Source organism: Talpa europaea, assembly GCF_964194135.1.
Source record: "Talpa europaea genome assembly, chromosome: X".
NCBI lineage: Eukaryota > Metazoa > Chordata > Mammalia > Eulipotyphla > Talpidae > Talpa > Talpa europaea.
The window spans coordinates 68,657,899-68,680,324 of record NC_140081.1 but is presented as its reverse complement, the minus strand read 5'-3'; the positions used below and the strand labels follow the sequence as shown (position 1 = coordinate 68,680,324).

The 22,426-nt window shown below is 35.1% G+C and overlaps 1 protein-coding gene across 2 annotated transcripts in view; it reads left to right on the top strand.

The window, feature by feature from the left end:
* Nucleotides 1–22,426, top strand: part of AMMECR1 (AMMECR nuclear protein 1) — a gene marked incomplete at both ends in the record, with an annotated part of 117,053 nt that overhangs the window by 47,057 nt on the left and 47,570 nt on the right. The window contains one exon of one of the 2 annotated variants that reach the window (XM_084258585.1): nt 9,307–9,417. The exons of the other annotated variant lie outside the window; for it this stretch is intronic. Within the exon in view, the coding sequence (XP_084114711.1) occupies nt 9,307–9,417 (111 nt within the window). The remainder of the gene's footprint in view (nt 1–9,306; nt 9,418–22,426) is intronic. 2 annotated transcript variants of the gene reach the window in all.

Below are 22,426 nucleotides of genomic sequence, written 5' to 3'. Positions count from 1 at the left end.
AGCTCATACAGGATTGCAAGACATTTGAGTTGCTATAGCAAGAGTTGAAAAACCTTTTTGAAAACTCAGGACATTTAACACAGATCCCAAAGGGGTCATATCTTAGTAGTAGAGCTGGAGTAAAAGCTATCCTAAACCCAAACTAACAAAACCTAAAACCAAGTCCTAGAAAATGATTTTTCACAAGTAATTTATATGCACTATAAAACAAACCTCAATATTCTTTAGAGGAAAACATTAAGATCAAAACATTCAAAAATATAATGGTTATAATATTTGACATCCAAAGCATTACTAGACATTCCAAGAAGTACTAAAATGTAAACCATAACCAGAAGGAAGTCAGTCAATAGAAGTTAGTCAATAGTCAGAACCAGAAATTAGAGGTATAGAACTAACAGAAAAGAACATTAAAACAGAAATTATGTTGAGGGCCTCCCCGGTGGCGCAGCGGTTGAGCGCTGGGTTGCGAAGCTGCCCGCAGCCTCTGCGGTGCCGGTTCGATCCCCGGCTGCTCCCCGGCCACCGGAGGAGGGTCCCAAATGGCATGCAGACCTCTCCTGCCACCCGCTGCTCCCCTCAGCAGTGTACTTCGTCAGTCTGCCTGCTCTGCTCTCCCCTCTGGCTCTGGTGAATTCTCTCACCCTCCCGCGCTTCTGACTGTACCCAGTGCATGTATAAACAAAAACAAAACAAACAAATAAAACAAATAAATAAATAAAAACATGCCTCTATAAAAAAAAAAGAAATTATGTTGAATGATGGAAAGAAAAACATAAATATCAGGAGGAAAGAAATAAAAATAAAAAACCAAATAGAACTTCTAGAGGTAGAAAGTATGGTTTATGCAGAGAAATTACTGGATGAAATTAATAAGTAGACTGCAGAAGAAAATCTTAATGAATTTGAAGGCATAACAATAGAAATTAGCCAGTCTGAAATATAGAATGGAGAAAACTTGAAGAATGAAACCTCAGTGAACTGTGGGACAATATCAAGCCAGCTAACATACATGTAATTGGAATCTCAGAAGGAAAGGAGAGCAATAAGCAGAAAAAAATAATTGAAGAAACTGCTATAAATTTCCCAGTTATCATACAAATGATAAGCCTTTAGTGTGGGGTAAATGTAAGAGTTTTTCTTCATTTTAAGATTTCTTTAAAAGTTAAATGATTTTTAAAAACAAATTCAGGGCCTCCCCAGTGGCACAGCGCGTTGAGCACAGAGCATGAAGCTGTCCGCAGCCTCTGCAACGCGGGTTCAATTCCCGGCCGGCCAGGGAAATACCCACATGGTGCAGTAGACCTCTCCTGTCTTGCCTGCTGCTCCCCTCAGCAGTGCTTTCTGTCTGTCTGCCTGTTCTGCTCCCCACTCTGTCTCTGGTGAATCCTCTCACCCTCCTGTGCCTCTGACCTGTACCCCAGCTCTTGTATACATAAATAAATAAGTCTTTATAAAAATAAAAAACAAAACAGCTCATCATTAAAATTTATAAGATATGTAAAAGGTATGACAGTAAATTCAAGGAATGGGAGGAATGGAATAGGAAAGTATGCTGCTAAGAACCTTATATCATGTGTATAATGATCTAATATTACTTGAAAGTGGATTGCAATAACTTAAACATGGATTATATCCAACCTAGAAAAAAACAAATGAACTAATAATTGTCATAAAAATTAATACAAAAATATCTCATTTAATCCAAAAGAAGACAAAAAAGAGGAATAGAGAATGGATGGGAAATACAGAAAAAAAGAAATCTAAACATGGTAGACTTAAATACAACTATATAGCAGTTGCATTAAATAGAAGTAGTCTAAGTACTCCCATTAAAAAGCTGCATAAAAATGCAAGACTCTCCCCCTCACCCAGGCCTTGCCCACCCTGCCCCCCACACCCCAAAGTTGCCCCTGGCCCTGGTGATAGACTTGCTTGTCAGGCAGAATCTCTAGGGATTCTGCCCAAGATCATCATTGGTACTGATGGATTTCTCTCAGTGAGTTACCCCTAAACCTTACAATGTGTCAACATCCAGATTCGGTTAAGATAAGGAGTGTCACAAAATCTATGCTGGGAACATTACACGCAATATGCTTCATGATGGCACAGAATAGGGTGACAAGGACTCCTGTGAAGGTGACTCTGGGGTCCCCTGATCTGTAATGGAACACTCCGTGGTATCATCTCCACAGAGAGACTTCTTGTGGGGCAGCCCAACCGTCCTGGCATCTACATACCTGAGTCTCTGTGGATCCAAGAAATAATCAGTGAACACAAAACCCAGGAACAGAAATGGATGAAGGACAGAAACAAAACTGGTTGTCTTCTCTGCCTCCTTCCTTCCAAAAAAAATGCAAAACTCACCTATGGGATGTATTTAGAAATGAAGACTTATAATGTTCATTAATGGATGACTGAATAAAGAAAATGTAACATACATACATACATACATGCATACATGCATATGTGTGTGTGTATATATATATAATGGAATGTCATTACAGCATAAAAAGGAGCAAATATTGCCAATTTTGACAATTTAAGGCAGAAAGAGAAAGACATACTTTGATATCACTTATATGCAGAATTGAAAGCAAAAAAATGCCCCCCCCACACAAAAAAAATCCAGCTCATAGATACTGAGATGTTGGTGGTTGCCAGAGGTGGGAGGGTGATGTTTGAAGGGGGTTGAAAAGTACAAACTTTCAGCTATAAAATAAGTCATGGAAATATAACATACTATATGGTATACAGTATGATGACTATAGTTAATAATACTGTATTGTGTATTTGAAAGTTGGCTAAGGGAATCAATCTTAAGTTTTCATCATTTGAAATGTTTTTTAATATATTTCGCAATGTTTATAAAAGTATCTCGCATTGGATCATAGGCCTAAATGTGAAAGGTAACAGTGTAAAACTTCTGGAGGAATACAGGAAGAAACATCTTTGTGATTTTTGCATAGATTTCTTGTATTGGACACAAAAATATGAACCAGAACAAAGATGCTGATGAAATTAAACATTATTAAAATAAAAATTTATGCTCTTCAAAAATACCAGGGCCTCCCCGGTGGCGCAGCGGTTGGGCGCTGGGTTGCGAAGCTGCCCCGCAGCCTCTGCAGCGCCAGTTCGATCCCCGGCTGCTCCCCGGCCACCAGAGGAGAGTCCCACATGGCGCGCAGACCTCTCCTGCTGCCCGCTGCTCCCTTCAGCAGTGTGCTTCAGTCCTTCTGCCTGCTCTGCTCCCCGCTCTGGCTCTGGTGAATTCTCTCACCCTCTAGCGCTTCTGACTGTACCCAGTGCTTGTATAAACAAATAAAATAAATAAATAAATCTTAAAAAAAAAGAAAATGAAAAGGCAAACTACAGATTATGAGAATATATTTGCAATACATATATGTGATAAAAATTGATAACCAGAATATATTTTTAAAAACCTACAACCCTAAAAGAAAATAAACAGTTCAATTAAAAGTTGACAAGTTAAACAAGCACTTCCTCAGAGAAGATGATTTAACAGACAAGGAATGAATAGTAAAGCACATGAGGGGTTGCTCAACATACTTAGTTATCAGAAAGCTGCAGGTTAAAATCACAAGGTATTCCCTACACATTAACTTGAATTAAAAAAAAGAGCTAATACCAAGGGTTGGTGAAGATGTGGATAGTTGGCACATTCATAGAATACTGATGTGAAAGCAAATGTTAGAGCCACTTTAGAAAATAGCTTGGCATTTTCTTATAAAGTTAAATAACACCTACTCATGGCTTGAGTATTCTCTGTAGGTAGTTATCTAAGAGGAATGAAAATTTATTTTCAGTAATGGAATACTACCCAACAATAAAAAAAGATAATGCTATTCGTGACATAGATGGATCTGGAAGGCATAATGCTAAGTGAAATAAGTCAGGAGAAAGACAAATACAAGATGGTATCACTTATATGTGGTCTGTAAAGAAACAGAAAGGCCAAACTAACCCTTGAAAGCTGACTATAAAACTGAGGCATTCAGAGGGGGAGGGGAAAAGAGAGAGGGATTAGAGCAAAGTGGGGAGGCAGCACAATAGACTGTGGTGGTAGACTATGGGTGTTTTGGTGATAGAAGCATATGGCAGCAACACCTAGGGGGGTATAAACAACAATGTAAACCAGTTTTACCTCACAAAAATTTCTTTTAAAGAAAAGAAACTTTCTGTTCACATAAAAACTTGAATGCAGAAACTATCATAGCAACTTTATAATACCCCCCAAACTTAAAGCAGCTTAAATAGCCATCAGCAAGTAAGTAGATAAATTGTGGTATAGCTATTCAATGGAATACTACTCTATCAAACAACATGACTGACAATCAAAAGCATTATTCTAAGTGAAAAAAGCTAAACAAAATGGATGATTCTATTTATATGCAATTCTAGAAAAGGCAGAGTTATACTGACTAAAAGCATATTAGCATTGCCGGGGTCCAGGAATGTGGAGAAGGGATTGACTGTAAAGAGTTTTGAAGAACTCTGGGCTGATGGAATTGTTCAATACTGTGATTGTGGTTTGGGTTGAAAGTATGTATATATTTGTCAAAATTCATTGAAGTTTATACTTAAATGGGTGGGGTTTTGTATATAAAATATTCTTTAAATAGAGTTGATTTTTAAAAAGAAACACTTTGAGATAAGGATATCAATTTCATGTAAAAACCCCTCAACCTCTTGGATATTTCATAATAGAGGTTCTTGAGAGATAGAACTGAAAAAGGGGAGGGGGTGCTGATAGCAAAGGTAATATGAGGAGCCCTGATATAAAATGTGGCCTCAGATTAGTATTTTATCCCTAGATTCTGTCTTTCTTCTTCCCCTAAAATAAGAAGGGCTTGCCAAATTCCGGCTACAAAGCTGAGACTATACACCTTCTTTCTCTCAAAGGAGAAAGTAATCCAATACAGGGATCTTAAAATAAAAAAATTACCTTTCTAAACCCAGAAAATATGTGAAATGCAAATATATCACAGTTTTTATTGCAGTTCTTATTTATTAAGCTGGCACATTACATAGATCTCCTTGGACTGGGAAAATATTAAAATCTAGAATGAAGAAGCTGGATAACTTTCCATCTCTTTTTACATTACTGTTTAATTCTATCAACATTTATTTCCTATCTAATCTATTTCTGGTAATTGAGTAGGTTCTGAGGGTAAGACAGGATGGTGGAAGATAGGTCATTACCTGGGGAAGTAATGTCGACAGAAGTGCAACAAACAAACCCACTGGTTGTTTCATTGTTTTGTTTAAGGTATTATGAATTACTTGACCATCTGGTATATACAGAGTCATATTGGAAGTACCAAAACACAGTACCATAAAAGTTTTTAATGGCATAAAAAATAAGAGTTGGCTGTATTAACCAGTATTCATTCTAAGACCCTGGGATCTGGTTCTCCTAGTGCTTTTAGTTTTGCTTACATTGAATTTAGAAATCCTAAGACTTCAGTAGATAGACATATTTTTTGCCTGGTCTGTTTTATATTAAAATTATTAGCACTTGCAACTGTCTAAGGTTATTTTTTAACCTCTGTTTTTGCCTTGGTGTGGCAGGGGAGATAGTATATATTATTAAATATAATTAAGTAAATTACCTTTTTCATAGTTGTACCTCTCTCCTACAAACATATTTCTAATCTTGTGTCATAGAACAATTTCCAAAAAGGGGTATAGGGAGTGGCATGCAATCCAGACCAAGGCAAATACTGTTCAGATTTACATTGCTTTGCTGTGCTTTTGCTGATTTCATGCACTATATTTCTCTGCAACCCAACAGTATTGATTGCCAGTTGGCAGGGCAGATTTACCTAGATTAGGTGGTTACTTCCTGTTTCTGACTGCAGACTTGGAAAAATTGGAGTTTACTATCCTCCAAAGGATTCTTAGAGCATAAAATATTCAGAAGTAGGGAAATTCCTTAAGATGGTATGTCTGGTTACCCTCAGATAAACATTTCCATTAATATTTCATTTTGAGTCCCTTTATACTTTATATTATTTTCAATGTATGTAGGTGGCCTCAAACCATATGGTAAAAGTATTTTACAAAAACATTCCATCTTTTTCTTACTATGAAATATTTTCCTTATTATGGTGTCATTGAGCCACTCCTCTCAACAGGCTCAAAACCTTTTTTCTACTTTGACCTGTCTCTGATTATGGTGATGTCTTATATTCTTTTGAGAATGTATACATGCTTTACTAACATGTTTAAAAATGAAATTGCCTATTTCTTTCCTCTGGGTGTTGGGGGAAGAAAAACATTTGTTGCAATTTTTGGATAGTATGTATTAAAATGTTCCCATAGTCATTGCCCTGTATACAAAGTAGCTATCACACACAAGATAACATCTCAATGATATTTATTCTGTTTCAATCTACTTTAAAATGTGTAACTTCCCAAATTCCTTTAACTATTAAATGTTGCTTTTAGGCATTTTGGTTATTTTAAGTTGCATACACACATTTTTTACATGAATGTTGGATGAGCATTTGTAAATGAGAAATTTGTGTCCCAGGTTTTGAAGGTATTCCTAAGAATCTGATTTCTTCCATCTGCAGGCATCTGTCCTAAACACGATAAGGTCGACAAGTAGCAATCCCTCCTATATTTAACACATATATAACCCCTGCTGCAATTCCCTAAGTAGATATTGCCATGGACAGGTAAGGAACTGGGAGAATGCAGACAATTCCACATCTGCTCTACCTCTTCTGATGGCACTGGAGAACACACATTCTCCAGAATATTTTAGAGCTGAAAATTGGTTAAATCTGGAGAAGACCACAAAAAATTATCAAGACTGTCAGACTACTTCCTGTCCCCTGAAAGTACTGTGCGACTTTTACATCTTATGCCCTTCCTTATAACAAAGTCTTCTCTGAGGCTGCCTGGCAAAATCCAGTTTATCCTCTAGTACCCATAACCCCCTGAATTAATCATCCCTTCATCAGTGATAGCATAGCATTATAAGAAACTGTATATAATTTCCCCTACTACACTACTACACTTCCCCTACACTAATTCTTAAGTGTTTAGTTGGTTTTCTTTTTCTATTTTCCCTACAAATTTGAATGTTTGCTTGAGGAAATAGGGCTATAGTAGGAATGACATAGATGGATAAATAAAAGCGAAGGGAAAGTACTTTTAATGACTTTCATTCTAGTGCTTTTGATAGGAAGTGAGTTCACTCACACTCTTAGCTTTCTCACTCAAGTCATTGAAGAAAAGAATATACAACTTACTATGTTTATTATTCATTTGTATTTATGATATGTATTATATGATACCAGGGTATTTTAATGACAATATTTAAGTTTCATGTGATTCACTTTGTTCTGAATCTGCTAAGGATCTCATCATGTGTAGAGATATTTCTTATAGGTGTTGTTATGGTGGAAGATTGATATCTTACTGTCTGTATAATGGTTGCTAATACTGATTTACCAAACTAGAAAGTGTAAAATGAAGAGGTAAAATTCATCCTTAAATATAACTTGTGAATTTTAAGATACTAGTATTTGTATGAGTAATAATCAGTAGAACTGGTGAGAAAGTAATCTCATCTAATAATTTTTTTAAAAGATTTATTTATTTATGTATACAAGAGCTGGGGTACAGGCCAGCAATGGGGGAGGGGGGTGAGAGGATTCACCAGAGACAGAGTGGGGAACAGAACAGGCAGAAATACACTGCTGAGGGGAGCAGGGGGCGAGATTGGAGAGGTCTGCTTTGCCATGTGGGTTGCTCCCTGGCAGGCCGGGGATGGAACTCGTGCTGCAGAGGCTTCGGATTGCTTCATAGTGTGGTGCTTAACCCCTTGCACCACCAGGGAAGCCCATCTAATTATTTTCTTCCCAATCAGCTCTTAATCAAGAGCAATTAGAAAAAATTTCCAATTGGACGATTAGAATCTTGTCTGAAGTTGTAACATATTTAATTTATATGATGGAAATGGCAGAAAAGCTGGAATTTACCTTTTGCTTTTTATTTTAGTATCTTTAGTGTAGGTCATCTAGCACTTGAATACTAACATCAATAATAACTTGGCCTTATACTTTTGTCATATTTTTCTTGCCTCTGGGCATTTGGCTCTTGGAAGTAAGTAATTCTTAGCACTGATCCCTGGCTTGTATGTACTACCTATTTGGGAATCTCTAGTGAGGACTTTACATAAATATATGACTTTAAATAAATATATGGTATGTCCTCCTAAAATTTAAATTTTTAAAAGCAAAAATGTAATATATCAATAATACTGTAAATACTCATATTAACAGAAACCATCTTCAGTGATAAGGTATTTTATCTTTTTTTAGAAAATTCTAAATTGTGTAAATTAATTTATTTCATAAAAATGACATATAATGCTGCTTCTAATTAGAAAACAATTGTTTTTGACTTAACCATTAATTGAGGTTGTCAGTGATACACTGAAGAATCCAAACATCTACTATATTAAACTTCACTGCCTTCTTGATGACATTTTTCGTTGACACTTTAACATTTGATGCTTGAGAGATTGTATTTATTGGCAATAATTTTATCTAAAAATTAAATTTTCTGTTTTCAGAGTGTTTTGTTAATGTTTGCTGCTGCCCTTCCAAACCCTAGTCATTTTTCTACCCCAAGCTAAAGATGATCAAACTTGATATTTTTTTTTTCAGTCCTAGTACCTTAATATATGGCATTTTGGACATGGTTTACAAAGACTTATTTCCCTTTGCCTCTTGTTACTTAGGTACAAATATACCTGCAGCCTATACTACCTCTTAGATAACAACAACTTTGTATCTCCCGTAGTACCTTTCAAATTACTTTGGCTTCCTAGATTCAGTGATTATTCATTGAAATTGTTGATTTTTTTCCTGTGACTTCTAAACTGGACTTAAGATTAATTAGCAACTTGCTGTTTTAATTAGGAATCAAGTAGTCAGCCATGATGGTTAAAGGCTCTGTAGTCAGGTTTGAGTTTGAATTCTACTTCTTTATGTATTAACAGTGAGACTCCTTTGTTTGTAAAATAAGAATGTTAGAATCAGTGTCAGCCTTCTAGGGTTGTTGAGGATTTACATAGGCAATTTGTTTAAAACACATTGTATTGCCTAACATAGGACACATGCAAAGCAATATAGCTATAATAATTGCTAAATACAGTCCTGTTAGACTAGACTCTTAAGTCCCTTGAGGGCTTACATATTGCAAACACTCAGAAATACTTGCTTGAATTGAATTGATTGATTTACCCTGTTTTTATTTCCATTGCAGCCCACTGTTTGTAACATGGAAGATTGGTCGAGACAAAAGATTGCGTGGATGCATAGGTACTTTTTCTGCCATGAATTTGCATTCAGGACTCAGGGAGTACACACTTACCAGGTGAAGACCAATTTTTGTTACTTCTGCTTCTACAGTGAAAACAAAAATAATAGAAATTATTTATGAAATTTAAATCTGATTCTTTGACTCCTTTTCCTTTATTGAATTGTCGGATTCATGACAGATTTTTTTCTTCTTTTCAACCATTTGCCTTAGCTCTAGTAAAATGTTATTGACATGTATTATCATATTATAATATACTGTGATTATGTGTATTCTGCTATAGATATTTTGAGGTGTTTTTTCTTTCAATGGCAGCTTATTTTGTATAACTTGAAAATCAATTATCAAATGTCTGGTTATCAAATATATTATTTTCATAATAACAGTTATTGTGTCTTCTCTGTTAGGCTTTTACAAAAATTGTTCATGTCCATTTCACTATATACTTTTTGTTACACTTTTATGTACTTTTGAAACTGAAAGAAGAACATAGGAAGTGATGCCTCAGCCTGGCAGTATAATCATTCACATTCACACCTTACCCAGAATTAATTGTAGCTTACTTGTTTTGTTTTATCTGACACAATGACAAAGTAATGAATGCTTCATTACAGTTGTTAAGACTTGGTTCTTAATTTCTGAACTCATAAAAAGCTATCTAGCACATCATCTGATTCTAAGGGGTTCAAGTTTAGATTTTTAACAAATTGTGTTCCCAAATTATTTCAAAAGAAGAAAACTCCTTAAATAATAAGCTATTAGTAAGGGAATTTCCTGTTTTTGTTCATATTTTAGGGTGACTATCTGATGCCATTTCTATAGTTGTATTATGCAGTGTCTGTCCAACAAGAAATTGGTTCCTGCTGACTCTTGGTACTTGGGGCAAGTTGCTTAAATTAAATCTCCAGTAGATAAAGTTGTAATTACAGTGTTTTTTAATATATATATATATATATATATATATACATAATACAGATTTTAGGGGAATGAAGTAATAATCAGTTACTGCTTTGCTTCAGGATTTAGGTTGTAGAATATTATTTTACTATAGAATTACATAAACATATCTCATGGCACCAGTTAATAAAATGCTGGTAACTGAGTTTAGTATTCTGATATTTGAAAGTGTAGCTCCTAGCCACAGGGTTTTCCTAGCTTACAGTGAAGTCCAGAAATAAAAGCAAAGACTTAGCGGGTCATATGCATTCTCAGATTTCACAGATATTAGAAATTGGGCATTTGGATTTGATAAATAACATATAGGCAGTAAGGGGCTCAAAGCACATATTCTGGAAATAACTATACCTTGCTAGATATTTAGATGTTAGATTTTTTTCCCCAGATATGAAATACCATGGACTCATTTAGGGACTTAAGCAAATTCTACCTTTTTGCGACAAGTGCTGTGAAACTGCTTTCAAATAGCTAGTCAAAGGTAATTTATTATATATTTGCTAAAATAAGTTGTTACGAGCAACACTGGTTCCTTGGTATTACTTGAAGAAAGGATTAATGGCCAAATAAATTTTGGCAACACCAGTTAAACAAATTTAAACAGCTCTGCTAACTGCAGGAGTTCTCAGAATCAGGAGATAAAGAATGCAGGGTTTCCAAGACTTCAACTTTTTTGACTACCCTTTTATCCTCCTACCCCAGTGTCTTAAGACATTAGTGTTCCAAGAAACACGAGTCTGTTACAAAATTTCCATGTTTCTTTATAGTTGGGGAGGTCAAATTGATCCTGTAGAAACTGCACTTTCTAATTAAATTATGGCAGAAACCCCAGTATCAAATATTATATATTTAAGAAATCTTCAGTGAAAGTAACTGTAGTAGCAATTTAGTTTTGTTTAAAGAAAATATGAAATTTTCTTGCCTATATTAATAAGTGACGAAAATATCCGTATTTTTTTGGACTCGTGGATATGTACCCTAGGAATACAAAAGAATTACAGTGTGTTTCTAATAATATGATTCTGAATGAACTGTTCAAATAGTTGAATAGTTGGAAGTTTCCTATATTTGTATACGTGGTTACCCTCATTGTGGTCTGGCTCTTCCTGTTTACTTTTCAACTTTTACCTTGTTTCTATACAAGTTTCTGATTGTATATAGCACATTAGAAAGGTAAGTGTTTTTGTATATATATACACATATACATACCTGGTCTTTTCATTTTGGTTTGGCTTAATTTCTTTTGCTTAGTATGATAATAAGAAATATTGGAAGATAACAGGCCTTACAATATATAATTGCTCCTTTTTTCTGGATTCATTTTATAGTTAAAACTGTGGAGACATTTTAAAAAGTTGCAATATAATGTTTTGCAGTCCAGTAGGGCACTGATCATTTCTAGACACTGCTGCTGCTCTTATTATTATTATTAGCTACCATTAATTAATAACTCAGACACTGATGAGAAGCTTTATATACATGATCCTCAGAACCACTCTTGGGTATTCATATCTACATTCAAAAAATGAGTAAACAGATTTATAAAATTCATTAATTTATCCACTCACACATCTAGTAAGTTGTAGAACCAGAATTCAAACCCAGACCACTTGACTGCAAAGTGCAAGCTCTTAACTGCCATTTTTAAGATAAAACCAGATAAATTTTTCTGAGGATCTATGTTTTGCAACTTCATCATAGAAATAATGAATTTGAAATAGGGTTACTATAAACTGCATAAAACTTATGCAGGATCAATAATTCATCAAAAATTCTATTTAAGAGTTTAAGACTGAAGTTTGGGGATATTTTAAATTCTATGAAATCCACAGATGGGATTATAAAAAGCATATTAGTCAGGGTTTTATAGACTAGTCAGAAGAAGTTAGACTTGGATAATATAGAAAATAGTAATGTTTATCAAAAAATATGATATAAAATTGTATTCTTTATTTGGTTCCCCTATATTCCTCCTATAAGTGAAACCATCTGATATTTTTGTTTTTCCTTCTGACTTATTTCACTGAGCATAATCCCTTCCAGCTCCATCACGTTGCTGCGAATAGCATGAGCATATCTTTTTTGATTGCTGAGTAGTATTCCACTGTGTGTATATACCACATCTTCTTGATCTGCTCATCTACTTTGGGGCATCAGAAAAAAATATAAATAAAAAGCCAAAATCAACAGGCAGCTATAAATCAGAGGCATTCTGTGGGGGTGGAGTGGGGAGAGGGATCAAAACAGGGGAGGGATGAGCACAAGAACTATCGTGATGGTGCATGTGTGAATTGGTGCTGGAAATTTTATGAAGACTACACCAGAGAGGAAAATGAAAATATTGTACAAAAATGAGCAATGGTGTAAAATATATATGAATAAAAATTTTATAAATAAAAAATGAAATGGCATCTTTAACCAAGAAAAAATTGTATTCTTTGTCTATATTTAAATAACAGACCAGACTTCTAGAAGAGTACAATTTTTTTCTGAACATAGCTATTGGTGGTGCTTGGAGTATGGCTTCCAATCTTAAAACCCATAAATCACAAAATTTGCAAATGGAATCAAATGCACTTAATTGGTTAGGATAAAGGAGAAGAAGAAAGTAAAACAAAAAATGAAGTAAAAGACCAGGACTTTAAAAAAAAATTAAAACATATGATAATTCACTGCTTTCATGTGTGTTTTTATAGACTGCTGTTCAGTTTTCAGAATGCTCTTCAGCTATACCCTTTATTTTTAATTGTAAGATATAGATATATAAAATGAAATTTATACCATTGTAACCAATTTAAGTGTACACTTTTGTGGCCTTGAGAACATTGACACTAATATGCAACCATCACCACCAATCATCTTCCCCAAGTGAAACTCTATACTCAGTAAACAGTAATTCCCCATTTCCTCCTTTCCTAGCCCCAGACAACCATCATTCTACTTCCTGTCTCTATGAATTTGATACCTCTAGGTACCTCATGTAAGTGGAATCATACAGTATTTGTTCATTTGTGACTGGTTCATTTTATTTAGCATAGTATCTTCAAGGTTTGTTCATATTGTAGCATGTGTTAGAATTTCCTTACTTTTGAAGGCTGAATAATATTTCATTGTATGTATCTACCACATTTTGTTTATCCATCTGTCCATCCATGGACACTTGAGTAGCTTCCATCTTTTGGCTATTGTGAATAATGCTGCTATGAACATGTGCATTCTATTTGAATAGTCTTTCTTCTTTGAAAAAACTTTTATCTGGTTTGTTTGTAGTCACATAGCTTCTAAAACCTAAATCTTAATAATGACCAAATACTTTCTAAATGAGGTATCTATCTGTATTAAGTTTTTATTTATGACTACTGTTTTAAAGTGAAAATTCTTGTCACAGTCAAGTTTTATGGTCTGCTAATTGAAATTTTGATTTATTTTAGAGTGAAATAAAACCTTATAAGTAGGTAGAGGATTTTCTCCACCTATTTTTGTGACAAAATTGTGAAAGTACATAGTTTTTAAGAAGATAGTAGGAAACCTGATGGTTTCAACATGGAACTATTAAATAGACTATTCTTTCCTCAGAATTATTGCTGTATCTCTATTCATGGTGAAAAAAAAAGTCCACAAATTGCAGTATTTATTAATGGCCAGAATTTCAAAGTAGAAATCTTCTTTGTTCCAGCTGAAGAAGAATAATTTCTATTATTTACTAGGCTACTTGCTTATATGACTTATACATGTTAGAAAGCATACATTTCCCCCTCTCTTTTATTACTTAAATTATATACTTTTTATGAAGAAGAATATTATATATGACTAATATAGACAAATGCAAATATCTGAGTTGAAGAACATTCCTTAACATTTTCTCTAATAAATTGTCCAGCAAAATGTAGTCTGTTTCTTTATGTAAATTAAAGTTGATATAGTTATTTTTCTAGAATATATAAGTGATTAATAGGTATATTCTTGTTTCTTAAAACAGAAATGTAGTCTGTCATCACACTTAAAAGATTATCTTTCTTTTCTTCTCCTTTATTGTACTTAGACCTCTTGGCAATAAAATAATATGCATGTATGGGCAATGTCTAGAGCTTGATTCTGAACTATGCTGCTTTGTTGTACTGCTAATTCTGAGAAATTAGCAACTGAGGTTTGTTCCTTTCTAGGGAACAAAGTGACCACACAAAAGGTGATGTGTTTTGTTTTGGATTTTTGTGCAAGTGAGGGGTTTGGGTGGGGGAGGGAGAGATTGTTTGCATGTTACAAATGTTCACTCATTACTAGGCTTTTTGAGATATTACATTACTTTGAAAGGCAACTCAAAACAGTGCTATGTACATGGAAGAATACTCAGTTAATATTATTATCATTGAGTTCTTTATCATGATCTTTCACTTATTTTTGATATTCCCTTAAGCATCTACTTTTTTCCTAAACCCTGGAACATTGTAATAGAATTCTCAATACCTGCCCTTTACCAATAAATATCTACTGAATAAAAGAAAAACAACAAAGGATCTAGATTGGGTACTTCTGAGTGACTAGATTCATTTTAAACTATATTTGTTTTTATATTTTGGTATTGTTATCTGGCATTTTTCTAAAGCAGTATGAATTAAAATCATTGTAAGCAGCATAATTATATTTTTCCCCTCTGGGTAGGCTATTCTGTGATCATTTTTATTCTTGATTATTTTAGGTAACTAGATTTGGTTCATTGTGAATAATTAGTTTAAACAAGTTCCCCACCCCCATCTCCACCTCCATTTAATATTAGTCCTGATGGTAGCATCAGCCTGATTGATTTTTCTTATGAAAAGAAAGGCTGTACGTGAGTCACTTCTGACTGTACACTATTGTCATAGAAGCTCATTCTGGAGATGTTTAGACCAGACTATTTTTGGCAAGTGTCTGTTGCAATACTCTTGGCTAAAATAGGCTTTTTGGAGAAATAAATCAGGTGTATCAAAAACTCTATGCCAAATTAATTAATTTACAATCTATATTTTGTTTGCTTTTTACAAAAGTCAGGATATTCTGAGTCCTAAAACATTTAATTTGTTAGTTTTAGCATATAAGTTATCAAATGAGAAATTGTCCAATTTTATAAGTATTTAATTTTAGGTGTAGTTTGGTACCTAGATTGTTACATGCACTTTACTCAAAATTATCTATAGGGTAAAATGACTGGATATAAGCTATGGAAATTTGGAATCTTCATTTAGCTGCCAGTTTAGTACACTCCTTCTTTATTCTGTGGTTGTGTTAATGTACAGAGATGTGGCCAAAAAATGACCAGCAGAATGTGGTCAGTGAAGCTAAAGAGCAAGAAAATTTTCCTGTATGGGTAATGGCTCCTGAGTTTTAGAGAATTATCTGAATTCATATTGCACCTACTGCCACAAAAATTAAGTGTAGTGAGTATGTCAGATTCCCATTCCTTATCACATCATCAGTGTCTTCATTGGAAAATTCAGGCTGCCTTGATTAAAAACCAAAGACATAAAGCATTAGGGTAGCCAGAAAGTCCATCTATAAAATGGTGAAGGTGTGACATGGAGATACCACCTTACACCAGTAAGAATGGCACATATCAAAAAAACAAGCAACAACAAATGTTGGCGAGGATGTGGTAAAAAAGGAATTCTCCTACATTGCTGGTGGGAGTGCAAACTGGTCCAACCACTATGAAAAGCTGTCTGGAGGTTCCTCAGTCTACTAAAAATGGAGCTACCATATGACCCGGCAATTCCACTCCTAGGGATCTGCCCAAAGGACACAAAAACATTGATTCAAAAGAACACCTGTACACCTATGTTTATTGCAGCACTATTTACAATAGGTAAAACCTGTAACCAACCCAAATGCCCAAAAATAGATGACTGGATCAAGAAGATGTGGTATATATACACAATGGAATATTATTCAGCAATCAAAAAGATAAACTCATGCCATTCGCAGCAACATGGATGGAGCTAGAAGGAATTATTCTCAGTGAAATAAGCCAGAAGGAAAAAGAAAAATACCGGATGGTTTCACTTATAACAGGAATATAGGGGAACCAAATAAGACATCAGTGTAAAAAAAATAATTGTACAAAACACATCAAAGCAAAAACAGACAATTACAAATCAGAGACATCCTGCAGGGCAGGAGGAAGGAGAGGGATCAGACAGAGGGAGGGAGGACAATGGGAGACTGTGGTAATGGTGCACGGGTGCCTTGGGGAAGGAAATTCTATGGGGAATGAACCTGAGGGAGTGGGGGAAAGCAAATATTGTTTAAAAAAATAAAAATTAAAAAATATATATGAAAAAAATGGTTAAGGTGTGAGAGAAACTGAAAATAGGTTTTTGCGGTAGCAGAGCTCTTGTTCCTTGTGTTTAATAAGGAGAGACTAAACTACAAGAGATTGACCCTATTCTTACATTTGTCTATAAACTTTTCCCCTTTGCTTCTAGCAGGTGATCCTTCCCCCTTTTTAATTGTGTTTTAGCAGTTCATCTTGCAAATCTGGTCTAAATATTACCTTAGGAGTTTACAATATAGTAGGAGAGATAAAAAGTTATATAAATAATTATAGTCCTAGGTAGAAAGTGCTTTTGCCAAAGAAGCAGAGGAAGTAATAGTGGGTGAACAGATACTCTACATCGTAATAAAAGCAGAAATGTATTTAAGTACCTTTGGAAATGATTTAATTTGGTCCATCCCTAGTTCACTTTGAGTAAATGCAAAAACTTTATACCACTTTTTGGGTTTTTTTTTAATCCCACATGGGCAAAAAAAGTCCAAATTATAGGGATATGTATAAATTGTTATTATCAAAGTGACCACATATGAGGTACTGGGTATTTTCAGAGATTACTAACACATATTTTGAAGGGGAAAATGAACTTGGTATGGAAAAAAAAACCCTGAGAAATAGAGTATACTTAAAAGTGTGTGTGTGTGTGTGTGTGTGTGTGTGTGTTGAATACATTCAGCTCACCAAAGAATAGCCAGAACCAGTTGAATTATAGTTCTGATACTTGGCAAATGAAGAAAATTCAAAATTAATAGTTTAGATTCCGCTCTTCTGTTAAAATGAATTCATATTTTGTTTCAGCACAGAAAACTAGTATCTCCCTCCTTTCCTGAGAATCATTGTTTGAGATATTCCTTTACTTTTTTCAGATGGAAGACTCAAGTGGTAAAGGGAAATTAGAAATCATTACATTAATAATGTAAGAAATAATTAAGTTAAATGTCTACAATTATACTGTAGGCATTTAATGATATTTTAACTTTTCTCTGAATATTTACAAAATAATATTGGGTCTACTTACAAATGCCTAAAATACTTGAGTCATTAGAACAAGAAATATTTGCATGTTAGTGTTCTGGAAGAATAAGATGGTTACACCAATGTATCCTCAAAGTGATTAAGTGATTATTCCTGTCTAGAATGCTATGCAAACAATGTGTACTTGCGACTTCTAGGGGAAAATGTTACTAGTAAGTTGTATACTCTAAAATAATTGAATTTGGAGGTGTTTTGCAGCAATCTAATATTGTTTTTAGCTGTTTTATGAGCATGAGAAAATACATTTAAATTTCCCTTAAAAGGCAAAAGAACAAAGCCCTCTTATGTGATATTTGCTCTTCCTGCAAACTACATGAAATGTGGACATCCAATGTAGTAGCCCTTGGGAAGAATTCCTTTTCATTATTGGTAACAATGTGGTGTTTAAAGAAGCTAAACACTCATTGCTAGACCTTTATCCTGCATTATAAATATATTTATCTAAGAAACAACTTCCAGATCTTTTTGTATTTTCATTTTTATATAGCAAATATTTGATATAAAAAAATCTTGTTCTGAAGAACTATATCACCTGAGCTGCTGCTTTAGAACTCATACTATATAACAAATAAAATAGACATGGACAAGTGATGCCTTTTAAAAAGATATTTTGAAATAAGAATTTCATAAGTGCTAAGAATTTCTAAGGATGAAAAACATTATTTAATATTCTATTGAGTGTGAAGCTCTAATTTTTGTTAATATGAAATGTGAATGTTTAATATGTTTAAAATTTAAAAGTGAAGAAAATACATTACATTCATAAATTATAGATTTATGAATGGTCTCATGTTCAGAAGCCTCATTTTTACTCATTTTACTATAGCTCATAAATATATCCTTTAAATAAATATGTCAAAACTATAGGCTTCATCATTCAAATTAGAATCATGTTATTGTCCTGATTTTTAACCCTCACTTTTTAATTCATACATTGAAATGTCAACTTTTTTATACTTCCTAGGTGGTAAAAGAGATTAGAAAGAGCCACAAGTAAAAATTTTTTGGAAGCTTGAATTAAAGGAATTGCCAGAAGTTAACTTCCTAGTGCTATACTCAGCTACTTTCAGAACTGCTTTATATGTTCCAGAAAGCTGATTGGAATGGGGGCAACCGGAGGGGACAGAGGAAAGAGGAGATCAAAGAAGGGAGGGGCACAAGAGTCTAAGGTGGTAAACTGTAGGTTCTCCGTGGTGGGCTCACTATGCTTAAGGATTGACTTATGCTTAAGGTGCTTAACTTATGCTTAAGGTGGGGAACAATGCTTGAGTAGGGGATTCTACACTTCTATTACGGAAATGATGTGAATCAATAGTAACTCAAAATATTTAATAAAAATATATAAAACATTTTGGTAAAAAATAGTTTAGTTTTTGAGAGAATTATTTAATTTAAAAATACTAGGTAGGCTTACATACACCAAAGAAAAAAATTTTTTTAAGTAAGAAGTTCCAATTCTTGCTATTTTACTGAGAAGAAGAAAGAGAATTTCTTTTAAATTCTTCAGACTGCTCTTTGCCTAAGCCTTCGTCTAAGAGGACCTTCTTCTGTTGCTCCCTAGCTTATGGGGATTGGTTTGCTTTCCTAGGTTTGGAGAAGTCTGCTGAGGCTTTGAAATGAGAAGAGCTGTGTTGCACTTGGAGAGAAGTAATAATCAAATGCTACTGATTAGACTTAACCTGCTATTGAGATTATGGGTTCAATCCCCATTTGGGGCAGTTGGCTTTGTTTGAGCTCCATATCACAGAACTGACCAGAGGGAGTCAATTCATTACAAAGGGGCTCAGAGAAGAAAGAGTGTGTGGATGATGCCCTACAACACCCAGAGCTTCGGCATTGTTTCAGCATGTGAAATGTACTCCATTGGGAGTACCCAGGCCTAGCTACCTTGTGAAGAGTTAATAGTCATTTTAAATAATTGCATCGACTCTAAAAGAACAAATGAGGATATTAAAAACTGTTAATTTGTTTTCAAAACCCCTCTGAAGAATGTCAGTGTGATATTGGGGGAAAAGAACTCTTTGGAGTAGCAGTGAAACTGAGAAGACAGTTTGGGTTTCAAAAGGCCTGAAAATGCTTTGGATAAAAGGGGATACTTCTGGTTGGATCTCTGGCCTCAGAGCAGTCTGGAGAAATTAGTTATTAGTTCCCCTTTCCTGAATTTCCACTTCTAATAAAGTGACTGGGAATGGGAGTCATCTCATAATAATGGATTTCGGCTGAAGCAGCTCTTAAGCACTTCAGTTGGGAAAGGATGACTGTTAAATGTACGTTTGTAAATGCCTATTATAAAATTTAATTGCTGTTTTTAAAAGTACATTTTTTTAAAAGTCTGCATTTTTAAAGTTGTCGTCTCTGGTGCCTTAAGAGCACTGTATCCGCTCACTAAGGTGTGTATCTGTTGTCTCAGCTTATGTTCCCTCCCATGCGATGGCGTCTCCTCTTCATAGCTTTTATGATTGCTCAGAGCAGCACACTTACTCCATTAGCCAGAATGGACACAAACACACTCATTGGCATGACTAAACTCTTCTCCATTAATGTTAATCCTTATGCCTGATACAGGAAGTCCACCATCTTGTCTAGAGTAAAACCAAAGTCATAAGACCTGTTTCATTTAGAGTAAGGTTAAGTTCTACAATGCCACCCTGATCCATCTGCCCCCGTACTCCCCCCCTACACTTGCCATCTCCTATGCTCATCCTTCTTAAGTATTTGGCATACAAGGCCCTGACCTCACACTCCAGCCATGTACAATTATTTACCATTTCTCAAATGTAGTCTTTCATATCTCCCTGGCATTGAAAATGTTCTCTGCCAACCACACCTCCCTCCGTTTCTACCCAGTCAACTCCTACTCATCCCTCAAGACTCAGCTTGCTCATTGCTTCCACTATGAAATTTCCTTGACACTTCCCAGCAAAATTGGTCAGTCTGTGTGTTCTCACAGTGCTTTGTTCAGGTCTCTAACACTTAACACATTGGATTGTAACAATTAAGTTTACATGTTTGTCTCTCCACTTTGAAATTGCTCTCAGCTGTTTACCAAGCCACATCGAAGCAAACAGAAACCAGTCTCATCACTTTGTAGCAACTTTACTTGATCCCCATAAGCATTTCTATTCTCTTCCTCTTTCTGTTCACTTCTCTTAGCTTAGATTTGTCACTTTTTCTTGCTGCCAGTATTCTTGAACTAGTAGGAGTTGCTGATTAGTAGTGAGAGAGGTAGTTTAAGGCCACTTGGTGTTAGACTGAGCCAGGGGACAAGGATCCTTATCAGAATGCTTTAGAAAGCAGGGTAACATAAGGTTGATCTCTTGTTATAAGTGCAGTAAGTGATTGAAGAAGCATAGTGAGAATTGATGCTCACCATGGAACCATAAAGCATGTCTAAGGATCATCTACTCCAACCCCTATCTGATACTTGAATCTGTCTTAAAATCTCATGAGAAACAGACAACTGGCATCTATCTGAACTATCTCCATCAACTTGGAACTCACTAGCAGTAAATAGCCATTTCATTTTCAGACATCTCTAAACCTACTGCGACAACTCCAGTTACCGCATAGATTTAGTTGAAGTGCCAGAAGTCAAAGATTGCCTGTATTCAGTACTTTATTCTTTATATAAAGCCACATTAACCATCAGTGGTTAAGCTTACCCTCTGAGTAATGTCTGAGTCTTCAGAAGTTTAGGAACGGTAAGATACACAGCTTTACAACTGAGTCCCATCCACCCACTCATAACATTTTAACTGGCACCTTATTATTGAAATCTTTGAAGCTGCTGCTGCCACAACTTTTTTCAGTGCCTACATTAGATTTCTGGTGTTGACTGGGCCAGAGTCTATATATTCTGAGATAGAACTGGCACTAGACCTTTTAATACTCTGAGGAATTTATCACACAAAGTTGGAACTGAAGTTAGAACAAAAGTTCTGACATTGCCTGGTACTATCAATACAGTCTCTACAATGGAAGGGAACCATGGAAGTATATACATTCATTTATCTTAGTTTTTACGTTAAGAAGCTTACAGTTCCGGGCCTCCCCAGTGGCACAGCGGTTGAGCGCTGGGTTGTGAAGCTGCCCGCAGCCTCTGCAGTGCCAGTTCGATCCCCAGCTGCTGGGCGAGGGTCCCACATGGCGCAGACCTCGCCTGCCTCCCACTGCTCCCCTCAGCATTGTACTTCGGTCCTTCTGCCTGTTCTGCTCCCTGCTCTGTCTCTGGTGAATTCTCTAACCCTCCTTCTGACTGTACCCCAGTGTTTGTATAAATGAATAAATAAATCTTAAAAAAGAAGCTTACAGTTTCCAGTTCGCCCATAATTAAATAATCATTTCATAATGTAAAGTCTCACTCTGCAGTTGCCTTTTTTTGGCATAGTTCCATAAAATGAAGAATATCCTTAGAGTTTTGGCATAGTTCCATAAAATGAAGAATATCCTTAGAGTTTTTCAACCAAAACTACAGTTTCTCTACAATATTAGAGAAACCCAAAACAATACCCAAGGTTGGAGAGAGGTTTTTAGATTTCCCTGTCCCTCAATCAAACATACTACTAGTTATATTTCCTAATAATAATAACTTTGCTCTCTCTCTCTCTCTCTCTGTGTGTGTGTGTGTGTGTGTGTGTGTGTGTGTGCGCGCATGCTGGGCCTAGCCCTAAGAATTTTATGTACTTGTCTAATCACCTTAACAACTATATGAAGTTGAAGGCAATTCACTTATATTACAGTTAGGGAAATCCAGGGCTTACAGAGGTTACATTA